The sequence below is a fragment of the Copadichromis virginalis genome, linkage group LG3 (assembly GCF_057382275.1).
Source record: "Copadichromis virginalis isolate Kocher_CV1m ecotype Utaka linkage group LG3, C_Virginalis_male_GT1.1, whole genome shotgun sequence".
In the NCBI taxonomy this organism is placed as follows: domain Eukaryota; kingdom Metazoa; phylum Chordata; class Actinopteri; order Cichliformes; family Cichlidae; genus Copadichromis; species Copadichromis virginalis.
In genome coordinates this window covers 62,761,573-62,781,994 of record NC_140620.1, presented here as the reverse complement: position 1 = coordinate 62,781,994, position 20,422 = coordinate 62,761,573, and the positions used below count along the sequence as shown (strand labels likewise).

Sequence of the window (20,422 nt, the reverse complement as noted above, 5' to 3'; positions counted from 1 at the left end):
ATGTTTGTGTTGGACTGCTGTCTGTAAAGCAAACGCACATTTTGCTTTGGATTTCAGTGTCAGACAGACTTTAAGGTGGAATGAAGAGTTGGAGAGTTTCACAGTGAATTATCCAGTGGAGGATTTTTCTTCTTCTTTTTGAAGGTTTGAAATGTGAACATTGTTCTGCTGCAGTCAATGGACTAAACCAGAGAAGAAGAAAACAGACTTTACCATGAAGATCTTCAGTGTGGATCAGTATAATATCAGCCTGATGTCTGCAGTTTAGTGTCAGCACAACTTTCACATCATATTCATCTCAGCACAACTAAAACATGCTGACTGACCCCAGAGTTTCAAGTCCACATCCTGGACTCTCCAGGAAACCACACAGATGCTTCACTCCTGAATCCTGCAGCTCGTTGCAGCTCAGGTCCAGCTCTCTCAGATGGGAGGGGTTGGACTTCAGTGCTGCTGCCAGATAATCACAGCTGATCTCTGACAAACCACAGTTGATCAATCTGTATAAAGAATGAAAGATGTAAGTTTATTAGACAAAGTGTGATCTTGAAATCATTCAGTGTTTCATCATCTGTTCAGAGCTGAAGAAGGTTCAGAATGTAGAAGTTTAGAAAATGGAAACTCCAAACAGCTGAAGCCAACAGGAAGCAGCTTCAAACAAACACAACAAGAGAAAAAACTCTGAATGTTTCACATTAAAGTCGTACATTTATCATAAAAACAGGACAAAGACTTGAAAAAGTCGTGTTTTTCCTTCCAGGAACCACAAGGCTTCACTTTTAAAGGTGAAGTGTGAAAGAAATGGACATATTTGAAGTCCAACACCTTTTTCCAGTCACATTATTAAAGCAGACAAACTACAAGCTCATTTTCATTCCAACAAGTCATCTTCTGACCTGGACTAACAACACTGGTCTCTATGTGCAGCTGGCTGTGAGACCAGTGCTCAGGGAGCGTCTACAAAGTGCAACACTGAAAGAACATCACACACTCATTTGCTTCCATCATCCAACCTGAAGAGGAAACAGAGACGCCTCCCCTTCAAAGTAAAAGCTGCTCCTTTTGGACACAGTATCAAAGAAAGTCTACAGTATAACATAGAAAAGACAGAACAAAGTTTTGGTTGTTTTTAAATTGTGCAGAAATGAAACTACACTAAGCTCAATTATGTGACAGACATTTCATCCCATGTCAGTTTGGCCTCATCCTGGGCCGGATTATCCAGCACACACTCTGACCACAGGCCCAGGGGCCACGCACAGCTGGGCTCCATCCAAGAGACAGCAAACAAACCAACACAATAATAAAAAGCACCATGTGATCTTCTTACATCTTCAAGACAAACATAGTAAAAACATGAGCATATTTGTTTCCTGATAAAATGATGTGACAGGTAGAACAGAGTAAAGTGGTGGTGTTACAGCCTTTCTCCCCTCTGCTGCCGAGGCTGTTAGTCTCTCCCAAACTCAGCTACAGGACTTCCAAATGAATGAAAGCAGCAGAAGTGGCTTTACAAATGAAAGAGGAAGAGGAGAAGAAGAGGAGAGGGAGGCCACCCTGACCATCACTCCAGCTGAAAACATCACACTTCCATTAAAGTTGGTGAGGAAATGTTGAGCAGGATGAGCTGCTGGCTAATCTGGAGGCTGTAGCAGCAGCTCACAGTCACAGTGGATTTCCACTCATGAAAAAGCTCTGGCTGCTTCATTTCTCATTTCATATCAGAGACTTTAATGCTTCACTGAAGCTGTACAGTGATGCTTCCATATTCCAGTGAGGCCTCCATAATGATTTCAGCTGTTCTGTACACACACTGTGTGCCCTGTATGGCTCAAAGTCTCTGCAGCCTGTTTTTATCTGCTATCATCAGATCTTCATCATCCTCATTCACATCCCTCACACACTCTACAGCCTCATCAGCACTGACTTCATCTTCACTGACTGATGGAGCACAACATGAACCTGTGGAGGCTGAAACACTGTCCTGTCAAACATCTCCCCGTCACCACTCCACTTCTGTCAGCCTTTAAATGAACCCTGCTCAAGTCTGTCACTTCTGTTTGGAGCCAAAAGGAAAAACTGTTGTTCAGTCGTTTGGAAAGACAACATTTCTGAAAGCACTCAAACTTCTTCACATTTGTCTTCAGACACATCCTGAACATTTAGGAACTAAAGAAAGTTTCAAACATCAAAGACCTGAAATATAGAAAAACAACAACAGCCGCAGTCAGTGAACTCACCTCAGAGTCTCCAGTCCACAGTTTGGACTCTCCAGTCCAGCACACAGAAGCTTCACACCTGAATCCTGGAGGTAGTAGTTTCCACTCATGTCCAGCTCTGTCAGATGGGAGGGGTTGGACTTCAGAGCTGAGGCCACAACTTCACAGTGAGACTCTGAGAGTCCACACCGAGTCAGTCTGTGATGATAGAAAATATAAAATGTGTTATTATAAAAGCAGAAAATCTGCATTATAAACACAGACTGAATGTATATGAAGACAAAACAGAGTGAGGTCATAATCTGATGAATCTGCTCTTCACATCTGTGCTTCAGCTCCTCTTACTGTGTTTGACATGACACAACGATTGAGTCTCTCTCAGACCTGCAGACTTTTAATGAGAATCTTTGTTTGGCTTTAATCTGCAGATGAAGGAGGAAGATGGTGTCACATTTAGGCTTCCATAATGTCCACAGTCTGTCACTGAGATCTGATCCAGAGTCAGAGTGAAGACACACATTTGGACTGTTTCCTGTTTTGACTCCAGAACATTTTGAATGAGTTCAGCTCAGTGAAGAGTTCCAGCTGGAAAGATGATCTCTGTTTGCTACCTGCTGTCAGGTACGACTGTTCACGTCCACACGCAGGAAAAACCTGCTGACTGTTACCAAACGGAGCAGAAATCTCATCACTGGACAATAATGATGAATGAACTCAGAGCTGCTGATATCAGATCTGATTTCAGGGGAACTAAACACAGAAATGATTGGCTCATTTGAGCTTTCTGAGCCATTATCTGCTGCTGTGTCGCTAGTTGGCAGAAAATGATTTGTATTCCTGTTCAGGGCTTCAGTGTTTATGAGTCCAGATCCAGGTGACAGCAAGTCAAAATGATGTTACCTGTCTGTGTCCAGCAGCAGCCTGTATTCACTTTGAATATTGTTATAACCTGACATGGATCAGTTTGTCTTTGATTGGTTTGTAAATGTCACTGTTTCCATTGGACCTGAGTGACGTACAAAGACAGAGAGGGAGAGAAAGGAGAGAGAGGATGGAGACAGCAAAGAGAGAGCAAACACAAACAGGTGAGAGTGGACAGGTGACCAAGGTCAGCAACCAATCAGAGAGCTTCTGTTTGACCCACAGTCACTGATGATGACTGCACATAACCAAGCAGTGTGTTACTCTGATATCAAATATGGATCCTGCTCTTATAATAATGATCATCAGATGATATTATTGTGTTATTTTGTAGCTGAATACGATGTTTGTGTGATTATCAGTGAAAGAAGCAGTGAGGAGGATGGAGAGAGAGAGAGGACAGAGGGTGAAGTTAGAAACACTAAAAGGATTTTTCATGGATTTCATGGATGATTTGAGTGATTTCCAGCAGGACACTTAAACATGTCAGTGGACGTCCTAAAGAACATATTCACTGATATGAAACGTGTCATTGAACAGGATTAATATCAGTGGAAACATGGTGGAAACAGCTGTGACTGCATGGATGTGACACACTTCAAATCTGTTCTCCACTCTTGGATTTGGGATCCATGGAGCTGCTGCTGAGTCTGTACAATAAAGGAATGGTGTGGAAGGTTGCAGCGTACGGACACAAACACTTTGTGGTTACAATCTGATTTTATTTTCAACATTAAACTACTAACCTACACTGATCAATGATGTTAATGATCACATCTGGACTCACCCAGCCTTTCTGCAGTTCCTCACAGCTGGAATCAGTCTCTGTCGTCCCCGCTCTGATGTTTTGTACTTCTGCAGGTCCAACTCATCCAGAACCTCCTCTGACATCTGCAGCATGAAGGCCAGAGCTGAGCACTGGATCTCAGAGAGTTTCTTCTCTGATCTGTTCTCTGACTTCAGGAACTCTTGGATCTCCTGAAATAATGAGAGGTGGTTCATCTCCATCAGACAGTGGAAGATGTTGATGCTTCTGTCAGGAGAGATTTCATCACTGTTCATCTCCTTCAGGTTGTTGATGACTCTCTGGATGGTTCCTGGACTGATCTCTGTCTGACCCAGCAGACCTACTAAGAGTCTCTGGTTGGACTCCAGACAGAGGCCATGAAGGAAGCGAACAAACAGGTCCAGGTGGCCATTTTTACTCTGGAGGGATTTCTCCATGGCTCTGTTCAGGAAATCATCCAGGGAGGACTCGTTGTATTTTTGTCCCAAGAAGTTCTTCAGCACCTTTGTCTTCCTGTTGGTGAAACAGTGGAACATGTAGACAGCAGCCAGAAACTCCTGAATGCTCAGATGAACAAAGCAGTAGACTGGTTTCTGGAAGATCACACACTCTCTTTTGAAGATCTCTGTACAAACTCCTGAGTACACTGAGGCCTCTGTCACATCCAGACCACACTGCTCCAGGTCTTCTTGGTAGAACATGATGTTTCCTTTCTCCAGATGTTCAAACGCCAGCCTCCCCAGCTTCAGAAGAACTTCCCTGTCAGCCTTCGTCAGCTCCTGTGAACTCGTCTCATGTCCCTCATGGTACTTGTTCTTCTTCCTCTTTGTCTGAACCAGCAGGAAGTGTGAGTACATGTCAGTCAGGGTCTTGGGCAGCTCTCCTCTCTGCTCTGTAGTCAACATGTGCTCCAGAACTGTAGCAGTGATCCAGCAGAAGACTGGGATACTACACATGATGTGGAGGCTCCTGGATGTCTTCATGTGGGAGATGATTCTGCTGGACAGCTCTTCATCACTGAATCTCCTCCTGAAGTACTCCTCCTTCTGGGCGTCAGTGAAGCCTCGTACTTCTGTTAGCCTGTCAACACGTGTAGGAGGGATCTGATTGGCTGCTGCGGGTCGGGAAGTTATCCAGACGAGAGCCGAGGGAAGCAGATTCCCCTGGATGAGGTTTGTCAGCAGCTGGCTGACTGATGACTTCTGTGTGACATCAGACAGCAGCTTCCTGTTGGTGAAATCCAATGAAAGTCTGCTTTCATCCAGGCCGTCAAAGATGAACAAAAGCTGAGAGACAGCCAGCTTCTCTGCTGTGACCTTCTGTAATGTTGGATGGAAAACATGGAGCAGCTCCAGAAGACTGTACTGCTCATCTCTGATCAGGTTCAGCTCCCTGAATGAAAGCAGAACCACCACACTGACATGTTGGTTCTCCAAGCCCTCTGCCCAGTCCAGAGTGAACTTCTGCACTGAGAAGGTTTTTCCAACACCAGCCACGCCGTTGGTCAGAACCACTCTGATGGGTCTCTGTTGGTCAGGTAAGGCTTTAAAGATGTCCTGGCACCTGATTGGAGCGTCATGGAGGGCGTCCATCTTGGAAGCTGTCTCCAGCTGCCTCACCTCATGTTGGGTATGAACCTCTTCACTCTGTCCCTCTGTGATGTAGAGCTCAGTGTAGATGGTGTTGAGGAGGGTTCTACTTCCTGTTTCATCACTTCCTTCAGTCACACGTTCACATCTCCTCCTCAGACTGATCTTATGTTCATCTAAAACCTCCTGCAGACCAACATCTGCTGAAAGAAAGAAAAACAATGAGACTAAAGAGAAAGAAAACTCTTCAATGTCTGAACAACACAAGAAGTCCAGTTTTCAGAAATGAGTCCATCAGCAGACAGATGTTCAGTCTTACTTTGTACACAGCTGCTCTGACTGGCTGTCTGCAGTCCAGCTCTGCTTCTGGATCTTTCTCCACACTGTGCAGAAGCTCTGATGGTGACACAGAAAAGTCACAGTGGAGATACTTCTGTCCACCTTTGATTAGACTCATTATAAAAAGGAAACAAAGTTTGAACACAGTCATGTTTCCAGTTCACTGACTTACATTTATTCCATGGACACTCACTCTAACCTGAACCACAGCTACAACCCAACATTGTTGAGGCCTCATCTCCTCCTTTCCTGACTGTAGAGGTTAAATATGCAACAACCAACAAATAAAAGAATTTGGTTCATTTCAAAGAAATTCACACGGCGACCAAGTAAAGTAACCGTAGTAAAGGAGACAACATCCCGTTGATGGTGGGATTATTTGAAAGATTTGCTTTAGTCACGTCACCAAATGCAGTTGAACCACCCGTGGATCCATGTTTGACCATTCTACCACTCTGAGCTCTGCTTTTGAATCATTTTATTATTATCATCATTCATTTATTCATTCTTTGGAGGGGGGCTATTTCCTAATGCCGCCCTAATAAGCTGATGTTCAAGGGGAAATATAACAGAAACTCTTTCAGTGTTATTCATTAATAAATTAACAGATAAACTGTGAAGAAGAAAAAAACTGAGATTTAAAGGAGAGAGTGAGAAACTTGATCATCCGTCCTCATAATACATGTTTATCAGTATCTGCTGTGACCATACTGCAGTAATAACTACAAGTCTACATTTCTGTGACTGTTGATCAATCACAGCAGGAATCTGAGCTCATCTCTGCACACAGAGCAGCTTCAGCTCTGGGATAAACTGCTCGCTTCACGTCCTTCTCAGCTCACAGACACTCATCCTGATATTTTCCTTTAACATTTGATGGTATAATTCATCTGAGTTTACACTTTATCTGCATAAATACAGAAAAACAGACCCAAACACCAGAAACCATCAGTTTCACCATGTAGAATATATTGTTGTTTCCTTGCTTTTAATTCAGAGAAAAACTCTGATTTGGATTTTCTCTGTTCTCTTTGCCACAGCCCATCCCAGCAGCAGCTGAAGCAGCTGACTGTCACAACACTGAATAACACTTTAGGAGGAACGTCTTGATGCATTCTTAATCATCCAGGAAAGTAAATCTCCAAAAGTTGATTCTGTTCATCTGGACGTAGAGTAAATGTGGTTATCCCAGCTGGACTTTTGTCAAAGCTGGGATAACCACATTTACCAGCCGCTGCTTAAGCAAAAACCTGTAGTGATCCCGTACGTGTCAGGAGTATCGGAGCAGTTGAGACAGATTTTTTCTAAACACCGGGTCTCTGTGGCTTTTAAACCCCAAAACACGCTGCGCCAAAAACTGGTCCACCCCAAAGATCAGAGTAACATAGTGTACGCTGCTAAGTGCAGGAGGATTGCCAGATTTATATATCGGGGAAACCAAACAACCTTTGGCTACAACACAGCAGAGCCACCTCGTCAGGCCAGGACTCTGCAGTCTATTTACACCTGCAGGCCAGTGGACACTCTTTCAATGATGAGGATGTAAAATCCTGGACAGGGAGGAACGCTGGTTTGAGGGCGGAGTCAAGGAGGCCATTTACGTGAAAAGGGAAAGACCATCTCTGAATGGAGGAGGGGGCCTAAGGGTACATCTGTCACCATCTTACATGCTGTGATTGCAGCCATTCCCCAACTCTCTGTGAATGGGAATCATGACCACTGATCAGTGGTTGTTGATCAATGGTCATGAGTCCCATTCACAGATTCACACACAAATTTGCATAATTAAGATTAAGGAACTGACCTCCCAGCCCATTGTTCCTTCAGTGGGCTGGTTTCAGTTATTATTCAAATGTCCTGTTTATAAGATTGAAACCTGCAGTCAGCTGAGACTGAAGGAGTCACCTGGATGATGACGAAACGTTTCTCCCACAAAACGCTACGTCCAGATGAACAGAATCAACTTTTGGAGAAAGTTGAATCAGTATTTCAGCTTTAAGAGGGTATTTTAACACAAACATCAGTCCTTCTACTTAAGTATGTTTGACACTTTGTTTAATCATCATTTTTAATGATCAAATATAATTATGTTTGTTATTTGTGGATTTTAAATGTCCTTGACAGAGACAGATGATGATCATTATCCTGCACTGTGCTCTCAGGTTTGGTCGAGCTAGCACAAAGAATGGCTATGTTGAACTTCCTCCTGGGATCTACACTAAGAAGTGAGTCCAACATTAGCAGGGTCTCTTTCCTTTATCTGATTCACTTTAGCATTCACAGTCACGTGAAGCTTGTTATTAACTCGATAAGTCAACCCAGGGTTTCAGCTGAGCGCTCACATGAAACACATGGTGTTGGCAGCATCTGATCAATCATATTCATGGAGACGTGTATCAGCAACAGAGCAGCTGAGTTTGCAGAAGGAAGTCAAACTAAACCACAGGAACAATATGAGGAGATTACACACATAATAAAATACTAGCAGTAACACAGCTGCTGCAGACAAATCAGTCGTGTGATCGTGTGTGAGAGGAGAAGGACTGTAAAGGAGTTTGGTGTTAAAAGCTCTGTATGAATGTGGGAGACTTTGAAGGGCTTTAAAAAGGCCAATATAAAATAAAAGGCAGCAAAATTGCTGAGTGTGAAAGTCACCAGACTTATCAGACCTCTGTGATTAAGACCTGTAAGAACACCTGTTTGTACTTGTTGGCATTATATCAAACACACACGTATATTAAGCCTTTGTTTGAACTCTGGTTGAATTTGTTACTTTCAGACTGTGAAACATCACAGAGGCTGCAGCTGCAGATCTTTTATTCACCTGGAAATTTACTTTAAATGTTAGATGGAAAATGTGTTGCTCAGTTTAACCAAAGTAAGAACAAGAATCCATAAACCTTCATAAAGACAAACATCTCCCAGAACATTGAGCTGCTGAAGTGTCACTGAAGGGAAAAACTATTTGTCCTCCTCCATCCAGCAACACCTGAAACACCTGAGTGGAAGCTCCTCCCTACACTGTGTTTGAAGCAAAGCACAAAGGAGACACCTGCTGGAGCAGCTGGAGTCCCACAGACACTCAGCCTCTTCACTACACAAACACCTCCTACAACATCCACTCTTTCCACTCTGACTGCTGTGTTTGTGGAAACACTCCAACACACACCGCTTCACACACCAACATAGAAATGTGTGAAAAAGAGCTGAGCTGATATTAAACATGAGGATTTATTCAAAAATACAGAGTCAGGAACAACATCTAGACACACATTACCTCTCAGCAGCAGAAGAACATCCTTTAAAGTTTATATCAATACCCTTCGACACGTTGCTCTTTAAGGAAACACAGCTGGGTTCAGGTCCAGGAGATTCTGGCCTCTTATTGATCCTAAAAGAAAAAGAATAAATGTCACAGCTTCATGAGACAGGAAGGAAAAACTGGAAATATTAAATTAAAGACATGATGAACAATCTCATAAAAATAATGTACTTACTCTTTGTCACATAACAGTCTTTTGTTAAATTTTACACCAACATCCTTCGACACGTTGCTCTTTAAGGAAACACAGCTGGGTTCAGGTCCAGGCTCTGGATTAGTTTCAGGGTTATGTCCAGCTGAGCCTGGTACGCCCCACAGCTCTGGGCTTTAAAACAACACACACAGAGGTATGAGTGTGAATAATGATGGAGCAGTGATGTGAGTGCTGAGCTGTGACATGGAGAAGAGTCATGGACAGTTAGAGATGGTCATCTCACCTCTGAGCTTTGGTCTGACTCTCATGTTCCCCACACAGAGTGCTTTTAGAGGGAGGGACTCCCTCCTCTCTGTCCTCACACTGATCCATGCTGCTCAGTTCACATCAGCTCACACACACTTTCTACCTTCACCTGCAGAGGAAACACAAATCATTCATGTGCACATCAACTGAGAGCTGCAGAGGTCGTGTCTGATGTGTTGGACTAACATCCATCTGAGACGCAGCTTTCATCAGTTCACTACAAAAAGTGTCACAGAGCCCAGTTCAGCCTCCAAATCCTCCATTACTGTAGTCCTACAAAGCAGCAGGTCAAACATGGCTGCAGAGAGCAGCTTTATGTCAGTAACCATGTCCAGGACCGAACTGACTGCTTACAGAGTTCATACTCTAACTGCTAGCTGCTCTGCTAGCTAAGCTAACTCAGTAACAGTGACTCTGACAGCAGTTACTGTGGCACAGCGGCCGAGCTCAGGACACATTCAGTGTGTTTAGTCTGAGTCCTGGACTCTGATTCAATGGATTCAATCCAGCTCAGAGTTTCATGTGTTCATCAGAATAAAATACATGTACTAATATAACAGAAGTAATGCTCTGAATGCAGGACTGTAATGGAGGATAAACAAGGTTTTTACAGCCTGAAAGAAACATTCAGTTCATATATTTGTAGACAGTGAAGCAGCTTTTAATACTGCAGCTGTTTCCTTCACCTGTGTGTGTGTGAGCCACACCTTCATGTGCTGCTTTAGAAATATGTGGTCTGACTGCTCAGACTGAGTCTAGGAGGAAAGTTCACACGCTGGAGAAAGTTTTGTTCCTAACTTTGTCAGAGTTCGGCTCCAAAGACAAAGAAGACGGAGCTCACAGTCTGTAGATGGTCCTCAGTGTGTGTGTGAAGCACACAGGAGTGTGTTTATGTCAGCAAATCAGTGTGTGTGAAGAGTCTGAGGGAGTGTGTGAATGAGACTCAACACTGAACAGTCCAAGAAAAGCGTCTGGACTTCTTTAAGTTTAACTTAAAGAAATCCAGACGCTTTTCTTTTTGTCTCCATAATGTCTCCATAATGCTGCAATGTTATCTGCCCCAGAAACACTGTGCAGAAGCTCTGATGGTGACACAGAAAAGTCACAGTGGAGATACTTCTGTCCACCTTTGATTAGACTCATTATAAAAAGGAAACAAAGTTTGAACACAGTCATGTTTCCAGTTCACTGACTTACATTTATTCCATGGACACTCACTCTAACCTGAACCACAGCTACAACCCAACATTGTTGAGGCCTCATCTCCTCCTTTCCTGACTGTAGAGGTTAAATATGCAACAACCAACAAATAAAAGAATTTGGTTCATTTCAAAGAAATTCACACGGTGACCAAGTAAAGTAACCGTAGTAAAGGAGACAACATCCCGTTGATGGTGGGATTATTTGAAAGATTTGCTTTGGTCACGTCACCAAATGCAGTTGAACCACCCGTGGATCCATGTTTGACCATTCTACCACTCTGAGCTCTGCTTTTGAATCATTTTATTATTATCATCATTCATTTATTCATTCTTTGGAGGGGGGCTATTTCCTAATGCCGCCCTAATAAGCTGATGTTCAAGGGGAAATATAACAGAAACTCTTTCAGTGTTATTCATTAATAAATTAACAGATAAACTGTGAAGAAGAAAAAAACTGAGATTTAAAGGAGAGAGTGAGAAACTTGATCATCCATCCTCATAATACATGTTTATCAGTATCTGCTGTGACCATACTGCAGTAATAACTACAAGTCTACATTTCTGTGACTGTTGATCAATCACAGCAGGAATCTGAGCTCATCTCTGCACACAGAGCAGCTTCAGCTCTGGGATAAACTGCTCGCTTCACGTCCTTCTCAGCTCACAGACACTCATCCTGATATTTTCCTTTAACATTTGATGGTATAATTCATCTGAGTTTACACTTTATCTGCATGAATACAGAAAAACAGACCCAAACACCAGAAACCATCAGTTTCACGTTCAACGGGAAGTGGCTCAAACGTCACAGTTTCATAACGTCACCCTGAACTCCACTCACGGAGTTTCTGTCGCCATTGTAGTTTTTAAAGTCCCGTGATAAAGGCGGGTCTTTCTGTGAATCCGCACGCTCATTGGCTAATAGCTCGTGATTGATACATCGTTATCCAATGAGCGTGCGGGAACTTCCGACATAAAGTTGTTTCCTTTGAAAAACCAAAGTCTGATTATTTTTGCCTCCACTGACGGAGCCTGTTGTTCCCGCCACAGAGACACAGTAATGTCAGAGCGGTGTTAACACTCACCCTGCCTCAGCACAGCTCTCACTCTCCTCCTGCTCTCTCACACTAAACGGAGGCTCAGCTAAACTCACTTCCTCTCTACTTACAGGAAACCAGCGCTCAGAGGAGCCGACCGGCCTCACATTTCACCCACAGACACGAACAGCGTGGAATTATTTTATGTCATAAGAAGAAACATATTCATGTTAACACTCACCTGCCTCAGCTCCACCTTCCTCCTCCTGCTTTCACTTTCACTGCTGCTCCCTAAACACAGAGGATGCTGGGACTTGTAGTTGTTTCCTTCCGGTGCGGTCTTCCTCTTTGTTTGTTTGTGTTTGTGTTCAAGTTATTTCGATCATGTAAACATCAACAGAACACGTGAAGCCACACAGAGTTTGTATGTCGAGGTGGGTAGGAGGGTTTGAGGGTTTGGGGAGGGGTCAGAGGGAAGAGGTCTCTCAGTCTTGACAATCCACATTGATGGCATTGCATCTTTCAACGTGTTTGTGGGTCGATTTGGATGCTCCAGGTGTGAGAGCAGCCACTCAGCCTCTGCTGCAGATGTGTGTCACAAGTTCATCTAGTAGTGAGACGGTGGCGCAAGATGGCGAGTTGAGCAGTCGCACGAATTAGGAGCTCGTTGAACTTGTCCCAGAATTTACTTTGTGTTCGTTATTGTTTCCACTCGAAAGTAGTAAAATGACTGCCCCAAGTATAGTTAAACCTGCTAAATTCAAACTCGACCTCAAAAAACAAGAAACAACATCGCCATGTGATGGAAAGGAAGACAGCAGAGAAGGAACGGATCATGACTACGTAGAAAAAACCTTGAAAAAAGAGTGGACGAGCAGCTAGCTGACCTGAGTGTGCAATGCAAGCAAGCTAGTACGATGCTAGCCAGCCTAGCCAAAGCGGTTCAGTTCAACTCGGAGGAGGTGAAAGAATGTAAACAAAAGGTTAAAGAGTTGGAGAGACGAAACGAGCAGTTGACCAAAGATAACTACGATCTCAAGGAGAGAGTGTGAGAGCAAGAAAGGTACAAAATGAGGTGGAGCCTCCGGATTAAAGGATTAGAAGAGAAAAGAGATGAAGGTGTCAGATCGCTGGTTATTGGAATTCTTGGCAAGATCGCACCTGATATGATATCAAAGCTTGAAGAATCTGTGGATGTGGTGCATAGAGTTGGGAAGAAGATTGAGAACAAGGTCCGACATATCATCATTCTGTTTGCTCTGAGACACGTGAAAGAGGAGATTTGGCGTCGCACCAAAGATTCGGCTGTCTGTAAGAACGGCGGTTTCCACTTCGCTGAGGTACTGCCGCGGGAGGACTGGGAAGAGAGGAGGCGGCTGTGGCCGCAAATTGAACAAGCCAGACGGGCTGGGAAACGGGCCTTTTTCCGGGGTCCTCATGGATACATCGAAGGACGGAGGATCATCGACGTTGAATGAAAGACTTGATGTAAGACTGTATACAGTGGAATATTATTAATGGGACAAAAGAGATCTACTTAAAGTTAAAGGTTATTAGTCACTGAGTTGGTGACAAGTGTTACAATTTAAACTCATGTTTATATATTTTTCTTTTCTTTTTTTAAAAAAAAGTTATTTTCTTAGCATACTCTTATTATGGTTCACTCAAAAATTTCTTTTGGTTCATTAAACGTTCGGGGTTTGAAGGAAATTGTTAAGAGAAAGGCACTTTTTTTATTTTGCAAGGGGCAAAAATGTCACTGTCTGTTTTTACAAGAGACTCACTCTGTGGATGCCGATGTTACCTTTTGGGCTAATCAGTGGGGAGACAAGATTCTTTTCAGTCGTGGATCTAACAGATCTGGAGGTGTGGCGATTTGTTTTAATAAGTTCCCAGGGGAGATTATAACATATAAAGCTGATAGTGAGGGTCATTGGTCAACTGCAGCTTGAAGAGCGAAGGTATATTTCTAATTGTTACAAATCTTTATGGACATAATAACGAAGGTCAAAATAAACGTCTATTGGAAAATCTAACAAATGTTATTTCAGAGTTTAAAGTTATGTACCCCACAGATTACATCCTAGTAGGAGGAGACTGGAACATGACCTCAGATGAATGGATGGACAGATGGCCTCCTCGCTTAGGAAGGAGGCAACAGAATAACATTATTGAGAACTTTTCTAGTGATAATAATTTTACAGACATTTGGAGAAGTTTGAATCCTGGAGTTAAGAATTATTCATGGTTTAAACCTAATGGAGAAAGCAGGTCAAGAATTGATTATTGGTTAGTGAGCGATGACATTTTGAGGTGTACTTCACAATCTAAAATCTCCAAAGCACCCCTATCTGATCACTGTTTCATTGATCTTGTCTTAGAACCAACAAGGATGAAACGTAGTAGCAGGGGATATTGGAAATTTAATGCCAGCCTTTTAAATAAGGACAAGTATTGTGATAAAATCAGACATAAAATTACAGATATAAAAAATGATGACTCAGTAGTGGGTAATATACAGAAATGGGAACTTATTAAATTCAAAATCAGAGAATTCACTATAAAATTCTGCAAAGAGCTGAACAGGGAAAAACGGGAATATGAAAGTAATTTACTTCGTGAAATAACTCAGTGCTGTAGTAAAGAAAAACTAAACGTGCAAGAAAAGAATAAATTGATGGAGTTACAAACTAAATTAGACGATCTTTACCTAGAGAAAGCCCAGGGTGCCTTTATAAGATCGAGAGCCAAGTGGATTGAGGCAGGTGAAAAGAACTCATCATATTTTAGTAAGCTGGAAAAGTGCAGACAGCAGAGAAATCTAATCTCAAGCTTGTTGATAAATGGGACTGAATGTAAAGATTTCAGAAAGATTGGAAAAGAAGTCTTCACTTTTTATTCCAAATTGTACTCCTCAGAATATTCAGCAGCTGATTCTGATAGTTTCTTTGATAAGATTCATAATCTCATCCCATGTATTGACAAGCCGTTCAAAGATCTGTGTGATTCAGAGCTTAAAATTGAGGAACTGGATTTGGTGGTCATGAAAATGGCATTAAACAAGTCCCCAGGGACAGATGGACTCACTACTAATTTTTATCAATTCTTCTGGAAGGACCTAAGAACTTTATTGTTTGATGCATTAAAGGAATCGATAGAGAAAAAAGAAGTGATGCCGAGCACGAAACAAGGGCTGATAACCCTGATCCCTAAATCGGGTAAGGATAAAAGAATTTTAGACAATTTAAGACCCATCACCTTACTAAACACTGACTATAAGATCCTGTCTGGAGCTGTAGCTGAGAGGCTAAAGAAAGGCATCTCAAACATTATCAGTGAAACACAATCAGGTTTTTTGAAAGGAAGACTAATTCATAACAATATTAGGCTGGTTTTGGATCTCCTTGAATACAGTGAATTAATCCAAGCGAGAGGGTACATCCTGTTCTTGGATTTTTACAAAGCATTTGACTCAGTTGAACATACGTTCATATTAAAAACTCTGCAGTCTTTTGGTTTTGGAGAGGAATTTATCAATGTTATAGAGATGCTATATAATGACATTAACAGCTCTGTTTTGCTAGAACATGGTACATGTTCAAGGTTTGAGGTTAATAGAGGGATAAGGCAGGGATGTAGCAGCTCACCACTTCTGTTCATCATGGTTGCTGAGCTGTTGTCTATTTTCATCATCATCATCATCATCAACTTTATTTATAAAGCACTTTAAAACAACCACAGCTGACACAAAGTGCTTTACATTGGAACTGTAAAATAAAATTACATGAGATATAAATAAAAAACAAATAAAAGAAGAGTGAAATCATTAATTAAATAACTACTGCATTAAAAAAGAAACTAAGTCTCACTGAGGTTAAAAGCCAAGGAATAAAAGTGGGTTTTAAGACGTGATTTAAAAGTGGACAGTGAAGGGGCCTCTCTAACATGCATGGGCAAATTATTCCATAATTTTGGAGCCACAATAGAGAAGGCCCTGTCCCCTCTGAGCTTCCTCCTGGATCTCGGTACCTCCAGGAGCAGCTGGTCAGCTGACCTGAGAGACCGACAGGGTATGTGGGGATGAAGAAGCTCAGAGAGGTAAGGCGGGGCAAGACTGTGTAGACATTTAAAAACAAACATAAGAATTTTAAAATTAACTCTAAAAGACACAGGCAGCCAGTGCAGAGAGGCCAGCACGGGGGTTATATGCTCTCTTTTTCGAGTTCCTGTTAGGAGTCGTGCAGCCGCATTTTGAACCAGCTGCAGACGTGAGAGCAATGACTGACTGACCCCCACATAAAGTGAGTTACAGTAGTCCAGGCGGGAAGAAATAAAAGCATGGATCACTGTTTCAAGGTGCTGCCTCGAAAGAAAAGATTTTAGTCTTGCCAGTCGCCTTAAATGATAAAAACTGGACTTCACCACTGCTCTGATTTGGTTGTCCAATTTAAAATCACTGTCCAACTTAAAACCAAGGTCAGTAACAACAGATTTAAAATAGACTTCCAGGGATCCTAAAACAACAGAGGAGGACTCACAGGGACCACTGGGTCCAAACACCAACACTTCTGTTTTCTTTTTATTAAAATTTAAAAAGTTTCGAGCCAACCAAGCTTTAATGTCATCTAGACATGTCAAGAGAGGTTTTATGGAGATGGCATCCTTGCGTTTTAGTGTCAAATAAATTTGGCAGTCATCGGCATAACAGTGAAATGAGATCCCATGCCTTCTAAGGATAGAACCCAGAGGCAGTAGATACAGAGAAAAGAGCAGTGGCCCTAAAATTGAGCCCTGTGGGACACCACATGACAGAGGAGCAGAAGACGATTCGTAACCGAGAAGGCTGACAGAGAAAGTTCTATCTGACAAATAAGACCTAAACCAATTGAGTGCAGTGCCACCAATACCCACTACATCATGTAATCGAGAAATTAAAATATTGTGGTCTACTGTGTCAAAGGCAGCAGTTAGGTCAAGCAAGACAAGAACAACATGGTTACCAGAATCACATGCCAGAAGGATGTCATTAAAAACCCTTAGTAATGCAGATTCTGTGCTGTGAAGGGTTTTAAAACCTGACTGAAAAACCTCAAAGATTCCATTTTCATCTAGAAAATCTTTCAGTTGACTAAAAACAATTTTCTCTAAAACCTTGGAGACTAAAGGCAGCTTGGAAATAGGCCTATAGTTCGCTAAAACTGTGTGATCAAGGCCAGGTTTCTTAAGCAGTGGCTGTACTACTGCATGTTTGAAATTTGCAGGAACCACACCAGAAGACAGACTGCTGTTAATAATGTCAAGGACATACTGTTGTATACTAGGAAAAATTTCTTTAAAGAATTGTGGAGGGACAGGATCCCGTGGGGAACCTGTGGGCTTAATATGGCGAACCACATCCTCTAAAGAGGAGAGCGTCACAAGCTCAAACTGAGTGAAAACAGCAGCGCAAGGGACAGAGACAGAGGGGTCAGAGTCAGGAGCTGTGATAAGAGCCCTGATGGTGACAACCTTTTCAATAAAAACGTTCAGAAAATCATTGCAAATCTCAGGAGAAACTTCCAAACAGACATTCAAAGGAGTATTAAGAACAGTGTCAATGGTCCTAAATAACACACGTGGGTTATGACAGTTGGAAGAAATAATATTTGCAAAATATTCCCTTTTTGCCTCTTTAACAGTGTTCTGGTAGCGATGCCAGCAGTCTTTGAGAATTTGAAATGATACATGCAGTTTATCCTTTTTCCACCTCCGTTCTGCTCGACGACATTCCCTCTTAACAGCACGACTGCTCTCATTAAACCAAGGCTCAGGTTTAGCCTTAAGCTGCCTGGTTTTTAAAGGAGCCACAGAGTCCATGATTTTTTGACAGCAAGAATTAAACCAGGAATGTAGGTCTTCTGTGTCAGAGGAATTATTTTGATTAAAAACAGTCACATTAAGGGGTTAACTGTGATGGGTGAACAGATAATAATCAGTCAGCTGGCAGATGATACCACCCTGTTTCTAAAAAATGAGGACCAGATTCCTTTAGCCTTGCAGGCGATCAACCATTTCTCCAAAGCTTCTGGCCTACAGCTGAATATTAATAAATGCAAAATTCTAGCTCTGCATGAGTGTCCCCTGCAAGCAATAAATAATATGCAGATCAAAAAAGAGGTGAAGTATCTGGGCATTGTAATTTGCAAGGATAAGACATCAACAGAAAATAAGAATATCTGTACCAATATAGAAAAGTGTAAGTCAATTTTAAACATGTGGCTGCAAAGGGACATAACTCTGTTTGGGAGAATCTTGCTAACCAACATGGACAGTCTGTCCAGACTCATCTATCCAGCCTTTTCTCTGCCCATACCTCCAAAACTAATTAAATCTATAAATACTCTTAATTTTAGGTTCATATGGAGGAACAAATGTCATTATATAAAGAAAAATGATGTGATTAAGAATTATGAAGAGGGTGGGGCTAATGCCACTGACTTTGATGTTATGAATGGTGTACTAAAATTGAAATGGTTAAGATCTTTCATTAGGAACAAAAATTCCTTTTGGAACATTATTCCCAATGTGATTTTTGGCAAAATGGGTGGAATAGACTTTTTGTTACGTTGTGACTTTGATTGCAGTTCGTTACCTGTTAAACTCTCAGCTTTCCATCAGCAGGTCCGTCTCTACTGGAAATTAATCTATAAACATAGCTTTACTCCTCACAACACCCCTATATGGAACAACAGGTATATCCGTTTGTGTAGGAAATCTGTGTACGTGGATGAATGGAGATCTAAAGGGATTTGGGCTGTAGCTCATTTTATGGATGATAATGGGGTTTTACTAAAACATGAGACGTTTTGTGAGAAATTTGATGTAAGATGTACTGCTAAGAGATATAAATCCCCAGTGAAAGCCATCCCAGTCCCTTTGAGATCAATGATAAAAGAAGATATTGTGCACTCTAAAATTTCTCCTGGACTGAGGCAGCTCTGCATAGCTGGGCCCTGTTTCAGGAAGCCGGTTTAGTGCAAACTCTGAGTAAGTATACCCTGAGTTAACGAAAACTCTGGGTTTTCGGTTTCACAAAGCGAGTTCAGCTGAAGCCTGAGTGAGTCACTATGACGACACACTCCGTGAAGCTAACCTGCCCCCTAGCAGGTTTACTACAACTAACCCTGACTGTCTCCGCCCCTTTGTCGGAAACCTGACAGTAGGAAGTGTCGGACATGGCGTGCCACTTCCTTGAAGAGCCAGTAGATCGTGAAGCCCAAATTCTCCGCAGAGCTCTCCGCCGGGAGAGAGTGATTAGAGCGTGTTTGGACATTTTATCATTTCCTGATGATTTTCTGTGCGAACGTTACCGTTTCTCAGCACAATCTATAAGTTATTTGAATAACATCCTCAGGCCATATATTACGCATGTGACACATCGCGGACATGCTCTCAGTTCATTACATATTATTTGTATTGCACTTCGGTTTTTTGCAAACGGGAGCTTTCTGTATAATATTGGTGAAGCTGAGCACGTTTCCAAGGCTACCGTCTGTCGGGCAGTCAGGAATGTTACAGTTGCACTGAAACATCTCCTGCACTCGTTTGTGGTGTTCCCCGGTCACAGACCCACAAGATTTATCAAAGAGGGATGCCACAAAATTGCAGGTATCAGGATGACCAAAACGTAATGTATGATGTGGTGATACTTGAACTACTACTTAAATATTACATTTATTTTCAGGGTTCCCAGGCGTGATTGGCTGTACAGATGGCACTCACATTCCAATCATTGCTCCTTTAGTAAATGAAGGAGACTATGTGAACAGGAAGTCTTTCCACAGCATTAATGTACAGGTACATAGTTCCCTGTAGCATTTCAAACTAACAAATCATTTCATTATAGTAATGGATGCTAATTTGTGTTCTCTGCACTGTGAAGATCATATGTGATGCTGCCAACATTATCACAAATGTGGAAGCCAAGTGGCCAGGCTCTGTCCATGACTCACAAATATTCCGTGAATGTACACTGAGCACAAAATTTGGACATGGTGAGTTGAAAATACTTTAAAATATATAAAGACCAATTGCTTCAGGGACATTTGAACTGAAGTGTATCCTTCTGTCTTAGGAGAGTTCACTGGCTACTTGCTTGGTGATAGGGGGTATCCATGTTTACCCTATTTGCTTACCCCTTACCCTGACCCTGAACCGGGCCCACAGCAGCGATATAATCTGGCTAATTGCAGGACAAGAGCCAGAATTGAAATGACTATCGGAATGCTTAAGGCCCGGTTCCAGTGCCTGCAAAGACTCAGGGTCACCCCAGAAAGGGCATGTGACATTATTGTGGCATGTGTGATTCTTCACAACATTGCCACAATTAGAGGAGAACACTGTCCTTCTGAACCAAACAGCAGTGATCCAAACCATGAACATCCTGACCCTCCCACGGACATACAAGATGGAAGTGCAGTCAGAGACACCATATGTCACAATCATTTCTTTTGACCCATCACCTCAACATGTTGAAAGAAGAATAAACAGATTTTTTGTTCAACTGG

General features: G+C 42.2%; 1 protein-coding gene and 1 long non-coding RNA gene across 2 annotated transcripts; one reads left to right on the top strand and one right to left on the bottom strand.

The window, feature by feature from the left end:
* Positions 1-293: 293 nt before the first annotated feature.
* On the bottom strand, positions 294-11,697 carry LOC146716531 (protein NLRC3-like). Its single transcript, XM_085441557.1, has 7 exons — positions 11,681-11,697; positions 9,353-9,502; positions 9,133-9,246; positions 5,836-5,912; positions 3,928-5,719; positions 2,241-2,417; positions 294-500 (listed from the first exon to the last, which is right to left on the bottom strand). The coding sequence occupies exons 1-7, from the start codon at positions 11,695-11,697 to the stop codon at positions 308-310; spliced, it is 2,520 nt and encodes an 839-aa protein (XP_085297683.1). The 3' UTR covers positions 294-307.
* A 7,781-nt stretch (positions 11,698-19,478) lies between these two features.
* Positions 19,479-20,422, top strand: LOC146716530 (uncharacterized). The gene is made up of 2 exons (XR_014919215.1): positions 19,479-19,712; positions 19,798-20,422. It is a non-coding gene; the product is annotated as an uncharacterized LOC146716530 (long non-coding RNA).

Bases quoted from the DNA above. Each gene is read 5' to 3' on its own strand.
- LOC146716531 (XM_085441557.1), bottom strand. The intron at 9,247-9,352 runs GTAAGTACATTA...TTTTTCTTTTAG, and splicing joins AGACTGTTATGTGACAAAGA to GATCAATAAGAGGCCAGAAT. The intron at 2,418-3,927 runs GTGAGTCCAGAT...CTATCATCACAG, and splicing joins AGGAACTGCAGAAAGGCTGG to ACTGACTCGGTGTGGACTCT.